The sequence below is a fragment of the Dama dama genome, chromosome 28 (assembly GCF_033118175.1).
Source record: "Dama dama isolate Ldn47 chromosome 28, ASM3311817v1, whole genome shotgun sequence".
NCBI classification, from domain to species: Eukaryota; Metazoa; Chordata; class Mammalia; order Artiodactyla; family Cervidae; genus Dama; species Dama dama.
In genome coordinates this window covers 23,220,878-23,237,565 of record NC_083708.1, presented here as the reverse complement: position 1 = coordinate 23,237,565, position 16,688 = coordinate 23,220,878, and the positions used below count along the sequence as shown (strand labels likewise).

General features: G+C 39.0%; 1 protein-coding gene across 1 annotated transcript in view; it reads left to right on the top strand.

Annotated features, from left to right (window-relative positions):
- SNAP91 (synaptosome associated protein 91) overlaps positions 1-16,688 on the top strand; it is a 158,382-nt gene that overhangs the window by 129,423 nt on the left and 12,271 nt on the right. The window contains exons 22-25 of the mRNA XM_061131620.1: positions 673-807; positions 2,337-2,486; positions 5,212-5,242; positions 6,109-6,220. Of these exons, the coding sequence (XP_060987603.1) occupies positions 673-807; positions 2,337-2,486; positions 5,212-5,242; positions 6,109-6,220 (428 nt within the window). The remainder of the gene's footprint in view (positions 1-672; positions 808-2,336; positions 2,487-5,211; positions 5,243-6,108; positions 6,221-16,688) is intronic.

Here is a 16,688-nt window from a genome sequence, read left to right as displayed (position 1 = left end):
CTGAAAGTTCTGGGGAGCCCATGAAGGATATTAGAGAAGTAACTTCGTCAGCATTTTCTACTCAGAAAGATCACTCTGCCTGCACTATAAAGGCTAGGTTGGAGGAGCTACAAATTAGAGGCAGAAAGCCGCTTTGCATTGTACTGGGTGAGCCTAAACTTGTCAATGGCAACAACGGGACTGGAACATATAAGAAATACATTAAGGAGTTGATGGCAGGATACATGCATATTTTTCTGATTTGCATTTTATTATTATACAGAGCCAATGTGTAAACTAAGCATTTTCGAGGTACCTGGTATTGTGATTTGAAGAAACAAAATTTAAATACAAAAATAACTATCTGAAGTTTAGCCATAGTGAAACCATCTCAGCTTTATGTACTCCATCATAACAGTAGATTGGATTGCTGCAGGTTCTCTTAACAGGGACGAAAAGTCTTGTGTACTGTCTGATTTCCAGTTAAGTTAAATCTCTCATTATTACGTGTCAAATTTTGAGATACTTGAAAAACTATTCCAAAAGCATAACTTCCTGGGTTTCATTGCCTTCTCATCCATATGCACTCAATACCTTTTTGGTCTTCTGTTACTTCTGCTGACTCTGTTTTATTGGCCTTTACCTATCTTTAGTTGTTTCTGCTTATATTTTTCTGAAACTATTTTTTCCCAGGATTTGGGGGTTCTTTCATGGCTCCTTCTCCATCTCCAGTGACTCCAGCTCAGAATAACCTGCTACAGCCCAATTTTGAGGCAGCTTTTGGAACAACGCCTTCAACTTCTAGCAGCAGCTCCTTTGATCCTTCAGGTGAGGCAGTGATTTTTCAAACATTCTTTTTATTTGTTCTGTTTCTAAAATATACCACCTCAGGTTCGTGTGATATCAGGAAATTTATAAGCAAATATTGAATGAAGACCTGGTTTTAAAACTGTTCAATAAACCTCTCCTTCTATAACCTAAATAAATATTTTCCATACATTTTGGTGGCTTTAAGAATAACCTGCAGTCTCTTTCTGTTTTTGTTTTTATTTTTTAGCAGAAATTTAACTTAACATGCACACCATCTGTTTGCATGAGCTTATGTGCACATGTTTAGAGAAAGTTAAGGGAAAACAAATACTTTGTGCTAGATCTTTGTGCAGCATCTCAGGGTATAGACACTCCCACTGCTGTTGCTTACACTCTCTGAAGTTTGCCTGGCCCTCGTTTGATGACGTTGACACGAATAGTATTCTTTGCCTGCCTTTAACCTTTCATCCTGCTGTCGTTTTGTTTGTATTTTCTTCCATTCTCCTCTTCTCATGCTGGGTCCCTACTACAAATTCCCAATTGGTGAGTTTTTGGTAATTGTGTTTCAGAAACACCCTAACTATATCCTCTGCCTGACAATTTGGTTGCTTCCATTGCCAGTGCTGAGTTGAATGCTGTCCTTCTTTTAATTTAGAATTATTGTAGAGTGGTGTGTGTATGGAAATATGCATTGTTTTTTTTATATATATAAACAATTAGCAACCATGAAACTTTTGTTTTTGGTTTATCAGCAGAACAAATCCTGTGAGCCAGCATTTTTAAATAGTCTTTCTGTATTCCAGGAACTAAACAAATAGTCATTTGTTACATGCTGATCAGGAACCATCAATAATAGCATGATTCTTAATACTGAAAATAACATATACTGTAGCTATGCCCTTAAAGTTAGAACCAAAAGTGAATACTACAATGAAAGAAACAAAAATCAAAATTCTTACTTCTACACTATGTTTTTCAGGCATTTACTAATAGGTACTAATCATCAGATCAGATTTTATTCCAGCACTGATTTCATAGGAATTAGGAGATTCAGTCTTTCTTTGTCATTTAAGAATTTTTATAAAAGTAAGCATTGTAACTACCACATACTGAATGCCTATTTTGAGTGAGCATTATAGTAAAGGCAGGACGTATATCATCTAGTTTAATCTTCACAACAAATCCATGTTTTAGTTGTACTCTTCCCACTTACAGGTAATAAAAACTCCGGCAGTCACTTTCTCAAAGTCACACACTAGTGAGGCAGGCAGCTGACAGTGAGCCCAATTCTGATTGCCAAGTCTGTGCTCTTTCCTGAATGTTACACAATTTTTTTTTTCCACTTTCATGTTCATTAGTATCTCCATACTTTATGAGTAGACATATGTAGAGATGTTCTTTTTGTGTTATAGTCATTAAAAGTATGGATTAAATGCCTTCTTTGGTAAGATTGTAAATGTACTTGTTTCATTCTTTTTCAAAAGTTTCCCTTTGATTTTACATATTCTTTTTGCGATTATTCTGAACCTGTTCTCTTTGATTTCCAGTGTTTGATGGTCTAGGTGATCTTCTGATGCCAACCATGGCACCAACGGGGCAGCCTGCACCCATCTCGCTGGTACCACCAAGTCCTGCAATGGCGGCAAGCAAAGCCCTTGGGAGTGACCTTGACTCATCTCTCGCCAGCTTAGTAGGCAGTGAGTAATAGAATAGTTTTCTTTAACAGAATCATATGTGAATTTCTCTCTCTCTTTTTTTTTTTTTTGTATGTATTGTTTCTGGATTCACTTACAGGTGAGTATGTCAAGGAGTATACAGAAATTCTTAGTGTTTTACCCAATACAATTCCTTGGAAGATACACAGTCCCTGTGCCATTGTCTCGCAAGCAACATGAAGGCCATTTTTAATCTGAATTACCAAAAATGTAATTAGAGAGCATGTAGAATGAAATCTAAGTGTATTATCTTAAATAAATTACTTAATTTTTTATTTCATTTGGAAATAACATATTTACCAATTGAGTATCCAAATTAGTTTCAGTTATTCATTGAACAAATATTTATTGAGCACCAGGCAGTCTTCCAGGCTCTAGAGATAAATCAGTGAACAAAGTAGATAGAAATTTCTGTTCTTACAGTGCTTAGCAGGGCAGAGACAACATTAAATATTTTCAAATAAATAAATTCTCTAATATGTTAGGTTGTAAGTGCCATGAAGAAAAAACAGGACTGTCAAAGAGGGTTTGTAAGTGCTACAGGGTAGCCCTCACTGAAAAGGTAAAATTTGAGCAAAGATTTGAAGGTAAAGGAATGATTTATATGGATATCTGAAGGAAAACATTTGCGGGCAAAGGAGATGGCCAGTGCAAAAGCACTGGGACAGATGATTGCCTGGCATATTCAAGGAGTTCCACAGACATTAGTGACTGGAGCTGGGTAAGTGAAGGAGAGAATCCTAGGAGGTGAGGGAGCTATTACAAAGACTGGCCTTGTTTTAACTCTGAATTTAATTCTTTTGTTAAGGTGAATGGGCTTACCATCACTGATACCTTTTGTTTCACTCAAGGCTATATCAAAAGTTTAGCAGATCCCTGAGACAGCTTTTTTCCTATGCAGTATTCCTGCAGACATATTTTTGTTTCCCATTCTCATTATTTAAAGAAGACATTTCTCCAAAGAATATATACATATGGCCAATATACACATGAAAAGGGGCTCAACGTCAGTCATCTGTGAAATGCCTATCAAAACCACAGTGAAATATCACTTCACAACCATTTTTTGCCATTTAGTTGCTATATCATGTCCAAATCTTTTGTGACCCCATGTACTGTAACCCGCCAGGCTTCTCTGTGAAATTCTCCAGGCCAGAATACTGGAGTGGGTTGCCATTTCCTTCTCCAGGGGATCTTCCCAACCCAGGGATGGAACCCAGGTCCCCCACACTGCAGGCGGATTACCGCTGAGCCACCAAGGAAGCTAGTTCACACCTATTAGGATGGCTGTAATAAAAAAGAGAGATCATAACTAGTCTTGAAGAAGACAAGGAAAAATTAAAACCCTCTAATATTGCTGAGGAGAATGTATTGATAACATTGAGCAGCTGCCATGAAAAGTGATTTGGCAGTTTCTGGAAATGTTAAACATACAGTTACCATTCACCAGAGAGGGTACCAGGTGACTCGCCTAGAAAGCTCTTCCCCAGATCTCTGTGCAGCTTTGCATAAGCTTCACCCCAAGAGGCTTCCTTGAGCCTCACTCTCAACCTAACCAACCAGCTCTCTCTTACCCTGTTCTTCATATTCATTTTCCATAGGCTCGCTGTATCGCCTCTAGTAGATTATATACCTTCTATTATTTTGTTGTTTTATCATGCATCTCACCCCAAGAGGATACAAATTCCTCTGGGATTGGGATCTTTATTTGCATCACTGGTTTATCTCAGGTGCTTAGAACTGTGTCTGGCATATGGGGGCTCAATAAATATTTGCTGTAGTAGTAAGTGAATTGAGATTAGAGCAGAATGATTTAACCCATTGGGTCAGGAGTTGCCAAGACAACTCACATAATTCATAGATTCACTAGAAGGACCCAAGGGAGTCAGCACTGTGTTGTACTCACAGCTAAGATTACAGCTGGATCATCAAGGGAAAAGCCCAGAAGAATCCACACATGGACTTCCTTATACTCTCTCCTCCCCAAGAGGGGAAGAACACACAAACATGCAACAACACACACAGTTTTATGCCCAGGAAAGCCCTTTACAGAGATTCGGCAGCCGAGGTTTTTATTGGGTTCTCATCCTGTAGGCACTCTGCCTAACGTACCAAAATACCAGCCAGTCTCCTGAAAGGAAAGCAGATTTTCAGCATAAATCTAGTTGATTGTACAGTTCAGACAAGTGAGCCACGCTTATCATTAGGGAAGTATTATCTCAGTGTAAAGAACAGTTGGGCTTCCCAGGTGGCTCGGTGATAAAGAAACTGCCAGCCAATCATCCCTGGGTCAGGAAGACCCCCTGGAGAAGGAAATGGCAAGCCACTCCAGTATTGTTGCCTGGGAAATCTCATGGAGTCTCAGAGAGTGGGATATGACCTAGCCACTGAGCACAGAAGGTTATATTCGCCAAGTTCCCAGCCACGCAGGCCTTCCTAAGATAGCAGTCTCAAGCCTCCTAAGTTCACTCATTTCAACACCAATTGACTTGAAAGTTTGGTCCTTAAGAATAATGTGAAGTGAAAGAAGATGTTGGACTTTTGAATATGTTTCCTAAAGTGGTTTCTCCTCTGTAAAACTAAATGCAGTCATTTGTATGCAAAATATGGACTTTTTTTAGACCTCTGATTCTTTGATCTTTTAAATGTCATATCATTTAAGCTGAGTATAGAGATTTAAATTCTTTTTTCTCTTATCCATTTATAGATCTTGGAATTTCTGGTACCACATCCAAAAAGTAAGTATTTTTGAAACTGTCTGGTTTTCTTATGACAGTGTATTTGTACTTGTTTGAGACTCTCAAACCTTGTACTTAATGGAGTATTATCTCATTCTCAAGCTAGGTAACTTCTAAATTGGTTTTTATTTCATTCTCAGTTTTTATTTTTGTTGTTATTCTACTGGAACATCCAAACTATCGACTCTGCAATGAGAAGAAATAATCTGTTTCAGTCTCCAGATTCACACTAAATTATAATCTAGAAATACTTGGGAATTGTGATTTGGATACTTTAATAGCTTTAAATTCTAGATTCATTGTAATATTCCTAGCTAACATTGATTTTAAAAAGTGTCTCATGGAGTCAATTCTAAGGAAGAATAGTAAAAATGACAAACAATGTACACCTTTTTTAGATGCATATTTCAACATCTCTGAAATTGTGATGCATTTAACAATAGATATAATCTTACAATCGCCGGAAGGCAGGTGGTAGTCATGATTAAATTGTATGAAACCTTCTGTTGAAACCACTAAGATCCAGAGAGTGCCATCATGGATTCATGTTCAGTTCAGCAAAGGATACACAGTATTTATGACATACTTATTTGGAACTTTTTGTAACCAGTGATGAATTCAGTTGAATTTTGTGGCACATTTTTCCATTAGCAGTGACAGGAAATTCCTGTTATCCCTGAGATCAAAACTCTAATTGACTTTTTTGTCAAGTGTTCTTAAACTCTCTTAGGTACAATGTAGTAAGACTCTTCCCTTTGTTTTATCCCATTCTCTTTATTTCTTCTTGATCCCAAATAAAAATAAACATTTAAGGAGCCACATACTATCCTTTTCTGATTGTGTGTGTTTTGCACGGTTGATTTTAGGGGAGATCTTCAGTGGAATGCTGGAGAGAAGAAGTTGACTGGGGGAGCCAACTGGCAGCCGAAAGTAGCCCCCGCCACCTGGTCGGCAGGCGTTCCCCCCAGTGCACCCTTGGTACGTAGCTCCCAGAGGCCAGAGAGGTGCAGGCACTGTGCCAGTTTCCAGGTGTATGGAGCAGGGAGCATGTCGCTGAATTTTGCTACTGATGTTGTACTTCTTGATCCGTGCTGAAGAAATGGAGCAAGATGCAATGTTTACCAAAAGGCAAATTTCATTGACTTTATATTTACTAAAGATTATGACCTAGCTTTTTATTTTAAGTATTTCAAGATAGTATTTATACTTCTTTGGACATTAGTTTTTTTTATTTCTACAATTATAGAAATGATATTTCAATATTTCAAAACATGCAATACCATTGATCTTTGTCTATGTTTTTACCACATCTCTTGCCCACATTTCCTGATGGTCATAAATAATGAAGACTTTCATTCTTAGCAGAAAGACTGAATTGTTTCCTATTGTGTACCTGAACTTTTATTTTAAAACCCTATGAAGTCTTCTCACTGTTTTTTAAATTTGAAACTACTATCACCACCTTTCCTATGAAATTTAGATAGGTCTCATTTCTGTATCCCCTGGAGTAGAAAATAGCAACCCACTCCATATTCTTCTCTGGAGAATCCCATGGACAAAGGAGCCTGGCAGGCTGTAGTCTACAGGGTTGCAAAGAGTTAGACCCGATTGTGAAATAACACTTCCGTTTTCAATACTATTAATTGAACTACAACCTAAGTGGTAGTTTCTATAGGAAAATATCAATACATTCTGTACTCAGACTTGGTTTACAAAACCCACTTCCTCTGGTCACCCCACTCCACCCCCTGGTGTTTGTAAGAGAGCAGGAAACTCAAGGACTAATACTCTCTGCCTTTGGTGAGTTCAAATTCTGAAAGAACTTAATTTTAAGAAGTGATTTCTAAAAGGTAACAATGAGAAGGTTGCCTATTATATCTGGATGTTTACCTTTTAAAATCTTTCTTTGCATAAAACAACGCTTAAGAGGGCCATTTTTGTATTTATCTATAAATAAAGTTCCATTCTAATTTTTGTAAAGGATACTTAATAGAAAACTACCCATATCTTTTAAACTGACCTATGGGTTGGGAAGATCCCCTAGAGAAGGAAATGGCAGCCCAATCCAATATTTTTGCCTGGAGAATCCCATGGACAGAGGAGCCTGGCAGGCTACAGTAGTCCATGGGGTCGCAAGAGTCGGACACGACTTAGCAACTAAACCACCACCACCATGCCCAGGATAACCATATAATTTATTGTGCAAACTAGTGCTCTTTGAGGGTGGAAGGAAGCATAATTGTTACTCTGGGACCCCAAGCGTGTGTCTGGTGGCCCACATAGATGCTGCGACCATCAGCAGGTAGCACTCTGGGCCTAGGCAGCTGCGTTCCATTCTTTATTTTCTTCGTTTATTTTTTTGAAGTATGGTTGATTTACAATGTTGTGTTAATTTCTGCTGTACAGCAAAGTGATTCAGCTACACATATATATGTACATATTCTTTTTCATACTCTTTTCCATTATGGTTATCACACGATGTTGAATATAGTTCCCTGCACTGTACAGTAGGACTTTGTTGTTTATCCATTCTCTGTATAAGACTTTGCTGTTGCTAACCCCAAACTCCCACTCCATCCCTCAACTGCACCCCATTCTTAAATACAAAAATAGTGTTGAGGGTAGAGGGAGAGAGATTCAGTAACTGTAAATAAAATCCCTAAAGAAAGAAAAAGCTTCTTTAGAACGCATCTTATACATCTGTTAATACTGCATATTGTCAAGAAATCTCATAATTTATATTATCATCACCAAATAAAAAGAACTCATTTTTCTATTCTCTTCTATGTAAAGTTAAAGAGATCTTATACACAGTCCTAAGTAGTTTATACTTTAGTAGTGTTGCTCTTATCAGCAAGATAAGGCTGTTCAGTGTTTTGATTTGGGTTTTGTTTTTTTTTCAGTTAGGGTGTAGTTGTTTTACAATGTTGTGTTAGCTTCTACTGTACAACAAAGGGAATCAGCTTTTTGTATGTATATATATAGCCCTCCCTCTTGGACCTCTTTCCCAACTACCCACCCCCATTCAGTGTTTTTTAACTGGTTAGTTAAAAAACAGTCATGGTGATAGCAAAGTCAAAGAAGAGGTTAGGGGAGTGGAGGGAAGGTGGTGAGAATGCTGATATCTGGCAGATCAACCATAGGTTAAAAGAAAAAGGTTTGGAGCCAGAGGTGGAGAGTAAGATAGGAAAGAAAAGTCCCAGGCAGAATCCACTCAACTGGGGATTATTGTGAACAAACTCAGCAAGACACTGGCTGCCAGGTTTCTACGTGGGGCAGTTTGCTGAGTAATGAGGCCATTATCCCCGAAGGGGAACAAGGGAAAAGTATTTTAAAAACAGTATTGAGCTGGAGACCTTCCTTGACCATCACCTCCCCTAAGATGAAGATTTTAACCATACACAGTTAAGAATTCATCAGATACTTAGCGAACAACTCTTTTGCTTCTTCAGGGCCACAAGGCCACCAAGTTATCTGATTGGCAGGCAGCATCCTAGAGACTGAAGTTAACATTCTCATTTCTTTTTTTTTTTTTTCTCGAATTTGTTTTTATTTTTATTGGGCTCTAGGGGATGGGATGGGGAATACCTCTGTAAGTTATGTCCCACTAGGAAGATGTCCATTCTAACTTTCCTGGGATAGCTTTCGGAGCTTTTTCTTTTTCTTGGAGCCGCTGCTCTTGCTGGCAGCAGCCTCTTCAGGTCCACTGCTGACTGGCTCCTCCTTGGAAGACAATTTCTGCTTTTTCTTGGGTACCCTCTTGTTTTCTGACTCATCAGGGTCAGTAACTGGTTCCTCTTTGGGAAAAGATTTCTTCCTTTTGGGAAGACCTCCAGTACCAGCTATCTCTTCAAGATCACTACTAACTAGCTCTTCCTTGGAAAAATATTTCTTTTTCTTGGAAAAAGAGACAGACGGGTCTTCCATTCCATTCTCCTGAAGAGCCTCCTGGGGCTTTTGCTTTTTCTTCTTTTTGGGTCTTTCACTTGTCTCCTCACACTCCTCTGGGGCACTGCTGTTTTCTGAAGAAGCCGGGGCAATTGCAGCCAGCCTTTTCTTTTCCTTCTTCAAGCGTTTCTTCTTCTGTTTCTCGAGCTTCCTAGTAATCTCAGCAGCCGCTTCCTCTGCCTAAACCATTGCCTCCTTCATGACATCCAGATTCTTTCGGGGAATCTCTCCAGTCTCATAGAAGGACAGCGGCTCCTCAGCCTGTTCTCGAAGCTTCTCCCCAAAAACACTGGTGGGCACCTCAGAGAAGCAATCAATTCGTGAGGCAATACTGCATTTGTTTGCCAGGTATCAGGAGATGCGACCTTTGTTCTTGGCAGCTGCTCGGCCAATGAAAGTAGATTGGAAAATGAGTCCGTATTTTGGGGTATTTCCCCTTGTCTTCAAGGCTCTGGAAACTTGGTCCCTTTGCTGGGCCCAGGGTATCACTCAGAAACCAGGACTTCTTGTTTCTTTTAAACCCCCAAACACCATATTTTTGTTTATGAATCAGAAAACTTTACACTGTTAGTAATGGAACTCCAGAAAGTCAAAGACAGTAGGCTTTAGCATAAAATGTACACAGCAGCTGTGGAAAGAGAAATTAGAACAACAAAAGTAATCTTTTAGGAGGACAGAGTTACATGTAGTTCTCTTCCTCTTGTGTATTTTCCTTAACGTTTTGGGCAGTAATATGAAGGCAGTTATTTTTTCGTTGTTGACCCTCACTTAGTCACATGAAAATTTACTACCATTTGCTCCATTTACTGCAGAACTCTTCTTCCTGATCAAAATTCTGCTTTGCTTTCACTTTAATCATTCTGAGTTTCTCTGGCTTCTATCCACCCCAGTTCTCTCATAAAATGTCTCTTGCATTTTTCTATTCCTTAAAATACATTTGAGTCTTTTTTTCTAAGGACAGTCAAGAAAAAGAAGAGAGCTGAAATGTGTGCTTCAGAAGCCATGAGGGAGGGTTTGCAAATTTCCCCATTAATCTGCAGGCCTTTGTTTTTGAGTAGCACATGAAAGGGCAGATGTCAGGGTGAAGACCCTTCTGCTGCCTTTTATAGTTTTTATTAAGAGACAAGAGCTAAGGTTACTTTCCTCAGTTTGTTTTAAATTTCCCTTAAATGCTGCTTAAAGGTGCAACTCTAAAATTTTTCAGATGACAGAACCCAAATTAGATCTAGAAGCCTTTAACAGGACTGGCATACTGCCATGCTCATCAGTAGGGATATTCATTCCTAGTTTTGAGCACAACAGACCTGCTCAGTTTCCATCAGACAAACTAGGAAGGTACTTGCAACTCAAAAGTATTTTTGTAGGAGGCCACAGTTCTGCCCCTAAAAACAGCTTATCTTTATACATCTATAGGGGAAACATTTTGTTGAATGTTAAAAAAGAAAATAACTTTTTAAACCTTAGGATAAATAATATGGAGGGAATAAATTATTGAGTTAATCTACCCTTTGAACAAAATGACAAGCTTAGACTCTCCTTAAATTTTTGACCCATTTATTTGATCAGGAATATGTGCAGATTGATTTTGTTTTGATAACTGGTTAAAAACCTTTTTGCTTTCACAGCCCTAAATCCTAATGATACAATTCTTATAAAAAACACAATTGTTATTGTAAGGTACAATTCTGATAAATAAAGCAATTCCAGTCAGTGATACAATTCTTGGTCTGGTGAGTAGTCTACCCCTAGACTGTTGAAATAATGAGTAGAGTGAATCTGAAATATAATATTTCTCTTTTAGAGGAAGAAAAATAACTTTCCCTCTACCCTTCTAAGTTCTTAGTGGAGACTCCTATAGTAACACATATTAACAAGAGAAAAACAGAAACTTGTTAACATGTATGCCTCATGTATACATGGGAGATACCAAGGGGAAAAAATGAGTAACTCCCTGAGGTGGTCTAAGCTACTGGCTTAAGTAACCATCTTCAGCTAAAGACAAAAGAAAGAAAAAGATAGGCTGGCCAGTTAATGGAGAGGTTACCAGGAAAAGCAGGGTTAACAGAGGTAAGATTTGTTACACAGGGCTTCCCTGATGGCTGAGCGGTGTAGAATCCAACTGCCAGGGCAGGAGACAGGAGTTTGATCCCTGACCCAAGAAGGTCTCACATGCCGCAGAGCCACTGAGCGTCACAACCACTGCGCCTGTGCTCTAGAGCCTGGGAGTCGCATGCTGAAGCCCACATGCCCTGAAACCTGCGCTCTGCAACAAGAGAAGCCACTGCAATGAGAAGCCTGTGCACTGCAACTGGAAAGGAGCTCACGCTTGCCGCAGCTAGAGAAAAGCCCGTGCAGCGACAAAGACCCAGCACAGCCAAAAATAAATAAGTAGAATTATTCTAGAAATGTGTTATTTACGTATAAGTCAGTGACTTCTCAGAATGGGAGAAATATTTGCAAATCGTATATCTCTGTGGATTTGCCTCTTCTGGATTTTTAATATAAACAGAATCCTACACTCAGGAGGCTTACATGTGTGGCTTCTTCTACTTAGCATAATGTTTTCCAGGTTGATCTGTGTTGTAGCATGTAATAGTACTTTATTATTTTATGGCTGACAGTTCTGTTGTTTGGATATACCACATTTTGTTTATTCATTCATTAATGAATAAACATTTGTGTTGTTTCCGTGTTTTGGTATTATGAAAGGTACTTCTGTTATTTGTATACAAGTTTTGGTAAGGATATATGTCCTCAGTTCTCTTGGGAGTATACCTAGGAGTGGAATTGCCAGGACTTGTGTGACACTGTTGAGCTTTTTGAGGAACTGACAGACTTTTCCACAGCAGCCGCATCATCTTATATATTTACACCATCAGTGCATAGGGTTTCAATTGTGACTTTCATATGCATTTCCTTAATGACTAGAGATCTTGAGAATCTTTTCATGTGCCTAATGGTCATTTGTATATCTTCTTTTTTTTTTTTTTTTTTTTTTGAGAAAAGTGGTGAGTTCTAAGGGATCTTTATTATTCTGAACACTAGATGCTTATGAGATATATGATTTGCAAATATTTCTCCCATTCTGTGAGTCGTCTTCATTTTCTTGATAGTATCTTTTAATGCACAGAGTTTTAAATTCTGATAAACTCCAATTTTATCTATTTTTGTTGCTGTTGCTTGTGCTTTTGGTGTCATGTTTAAGAAACCATTGCCTAATCCAAGGTCTTAAAGATTTATACCTAGACTTCTTTCTAAGAGTTGTATAATTTTATCTGTTATGTTAGGTCTTTGACCTATTATAAGCTCATTTTCATATGTGGTATGAGATAGGGGTCCAGACTGTATGTGTTATATGCACAAATCCAGTTAATCCAAGAACCATTTGTTGAAAATACTGTTTTTTTTCCACAATATTCTTCGCAGTCTTCTCAAATATCAGTTGACCATAGATGTGTGGATTTATTTCCAGACTCTGTATTTTGCTGTATGGATCTGTGTGTCTGTCCCCCTGCCAGTACCACAGTGTTTTGATCAGTGTAGCTTAGTTGTAAGTTTTGAAACCAGAAAGTGTGAGTCCCCCAAATTCGTTCTTGTTTTTCAAGATTGTTTTGTCTATTCTGGGCCATTGGATTTCCATATAAATTTCAGGTTCAGATTGTCCATTTTTCCAAGAGAAGCAGTTAAAGTTGACAGGGATTGAAAGTTTGATAGGAATCACACTGAATCTATAAAGTGAATTGCGTAGTATTGTCATCTTAACAATATTAAGTCTTCTAGTCCTTAATAGATTAGAGGATATCTATTTTCCAAGTTGCCTTTAATTTCTTCAACAATGTTTTATAGCTGTCAGTGTATAAGTTTTGTACTGTCTTGTTAAATTTATGTCTAAGTGTGTTATTTTTAATGCTTTTATAGATTAAATTCTTTATAACTGCATTTTTTATTGTTCATTGCTAGTCTGAACATCACATTGATTTTTGTATATTTATTTTGTATCTTGCAACTTTGCTGAACTTGTCTATTAACTCTGACGGTTTTTTGTGTGTGAATTCTTTGATTTTCTCCATTTAAGATGATGTCATCTGCAAATAGAGATAGACTTATTTCTTCCTTTCTTATTTGAATGCTGTTGCTTTTTCTTACCTAATTGCACTGACGAGATCTCCCAGTACCTCTTTTTCTTGTTCTTAGGGAGAAAACTTTCATTCATTCAACATTAAATATGATATTCAGTTCAGTTCAGTCGCTCAGTCGTGTCTGACTCTTTGCAACCCCATGAACTGCAGCACGCCAGGCCTCCCTGTCCATCACCAATTCCTACAGTCCACCCAAACCCATGTCCGTCAAGTCAGTGATGCCATTCAACCATCTCATTCTCTGTCATCCCCTTCTCCTCCTGCCCTCAATCTTTCCCAGCATCAGTGTATTTTCAAATGAGTCAGGTCTTCACCTCAGGTGGCCAAAGTATTCGAGTTTCAGCTTCAACATCAGTCTTTCCAGTGAATACCCAGGACTGATCTCCTTCAGGATGGACTGGTTGGATCTCCTTGCAGTCCAAGGGACTCTGAAGAGTCTTCTCCAACACCACAGTTCAAAAGCATCAATTTCTGCACTTAGCTTTCTTTATAGTCCAGCTCTCACATCCATACACACCACTGGAAAAACCATAGCCTTGACTAGACGGACCTTTGTTGGCAATGTAACGTCTTTGCTTTTTAATATGCTGTCTAGGTTGGTCATAACTTTCCTTTCAAGGAGTAAGCATCTCTTAATTTCATGACTGCAATCACCATCTGCAGTGATTTTGGAGCCCAGAAAAATAAAGTCAGCCACTGTTTTCCCATCTATTTGCCATGAAGTGATGGGACCAGATGCCATGATCTTAGTTTTCTGAATGTTGAACTTTAAGCCAACTTTTTCACTCTCCTCTTTCACTTTCATCAAGAGGCTCTTTAGTTCTTTTTCACTTTGTGCCATAAGGGTGGTGTCATCTGCATATCTGAGGATATTGATATTTCTCCCAGCAATCGTGATTCCAGCTTGTGCTTCCTCCAGCCCAGCATTTCTCATGATGTACTCCGCATATAAGTTAAATAAGTAGGGTGACAATATACAGCCTTGACGTACTCCTTTTCCTATTTGGAACCAGTCTGTTCCATGTCCAGTTCTAACTGTTGCTTCCTGACCTGCATACAGGTTTCTCAAGAGACAGGTCAGGTGGTCTGGCATTCCCATCTCTTTCAGAATTTTCCACAGTTTGCTGTGATCCACACAGTCAAAGGCTTTGGTATAGTCAATAAAGCAGAAATAAATGTTTTTCTGGAACTCGCTTGGTTTTGTGATGATCCAGTGGATGTTGGCAATTTGATCTCTGGTTCCTCTGCCTTTTCTAAAACCAGCTTGAACATCTGGAAGTTCTCTGTTCACGTATTGCTGAAGCCTGGCTTGGAGAATTTCAAGCATTACTTTACTAGCATGTGAGATGAGTGCAATTGTGTGGTAGTTTGAACATTCTTTGGCATTGCCTTTCTTTGGAATTGGAATGAAAACTTTCCTTTTCCAGTCCTGTGGCCACTGCTGAATTTTCCAAATTTTCTGGCATATTGAGTGCAGCACTTTCACAGCATCATCTTTCAGGATTTGAAATAGCTCAACTGGAATCCTATCACCTCCACTAGATTTGTTCGTAGTGATGCTTCCTAAGGCCCACTTGACTTTACATTCCAGGATGTCTGACTCTAGGTGAATGATCACACCATCATGATTATCTGGGTCATGAAGACCTTTTTTGTATATGTTCTTCTGTATATTCTTGCCACCTCTTCTTAATATCTTCTGCTTCTGTTAGGTCCATACCATTTCTGTCCTTTATTGAGCCCATTTTTGCATGAAATGTTCCCTTGGTATCTTTAATTTTCTTGAAGAGATCTCTAGTCTTTCCCATTCTTTTGTTTTCCTCTATTTCTTTGCATTGATCGCTGAGGAAGGCTTTCTTATCTCTCCTTGCTATTCTTTGGAACTCTGCATTCAGATGGGTGTATGTTTCCTGTTCCCCTTTGCTTTTCGCTTCCCTTTTTTTCACAGCTATTTGTAAGGCCTCCTCAGACAGCCATTTTGCTTCTTTGCATTTCTTTTTCTTGGGGATGGTCTTGATTCCTGTCTCCTGTACAATGTCCCGAACTTCCATCCATAGTTCGTCAGGTACTCTGTCTTATCAGATCTAGTCCCTTAAATCTATTTCTCATTTCCACTGTATAGTCATAAGGGATTTGATTTAGGTCATACCTGAATGGTCTAGTGATTTTCTCCACTTTCTTCAATTTCAGTCTGAATTTGGCAATAAGAAGTTAATGATCTGAGCCATAGTCAGCTCCCGGTCTTGTTTTTGCTGACTGTATAGCACTTCTTCATCTTTGGCTGCAAAGAATATAATCAGTCTGATTTTGGTGTTGACCATCTGGTGATGTCCATGTGTAGAGTCCTCTTGTGTTGTTGGAAGAGGGTGTTTGCTGTGACCAGTGCGTTCTCTTGGCAGAACTCTATTAGCCTTTACCCTGCTTCATTCCGTACTCCAAGGCCAAATTTGCCTGTTACTCCAGGTGTTTCTTGACTTCCTACTTTTGCATTCCAGTCCCCTATAATGAAAAGGACGTCTATTTTGGTGTTAGTTCTAGGTCTTGTAGGTCTTCATAGAACTGTTAACTTCAGCTTCTTCAGCGTTACTGGTTGGGGCATAGACTTGGATTACTATGATATTGAATGGTTTGCCTTGGAAACGAACAGAGATCATTCTGTCATTTTTGAGATTGTATCCAAGTACTGCATTTTGGACTCTTTTGTTGACTATGATGGCTACTCCATTTCTTCTAAGAGATTCCTGGCCACAGTAGTAGATATAATGGTCATCTGAGTTAAATTCACCCATTCCAGTCCATCTTAGTTCTCTGATTCCTAGAATGTCGATGTTCATTCTTGTCATCTCCTGTTTGACCACTTCCAATTTGCCTTGATTCATGGACCTAACATTCCAGGTTCCTATGCAATATTGCTCTTTACAACATTGGACCTTGCTTCTATCACCAGTCCCATCCACAACTGGGTGTGTTTTTGCTTTGGCTCCATCCCTTCATTCTTTCTGGAGTTATTTCTCCTCTGATCTCCAGTAGCATACTGGGCACCTACCGACCTAGGGAGTTCATCTTCCCGTGTCCTATCTTTTTGCCTTCTCATACTGTTCATGGGATTCTCAAGGCAAGAACACTGAAGTGGTTTGCCTTTCCCTTCTCCAGTGGACCACATTCTGTCAGACCACTCCACCATGACCCGTCCGTCTTAGGTGGCCCCACAGGGCATGGCTTAGTTTCGCTGAGTTAGACAAGGCTGTGGTCCTGTGATCAGATTGGCTGGTTGTCTGTGTTTGTGGTTTCAGTCTGTCTGCCCTCTGATGCCCTCTCTCAGTGCCTACCATCTTACTGGTTTTCTCTTACCTTGGACG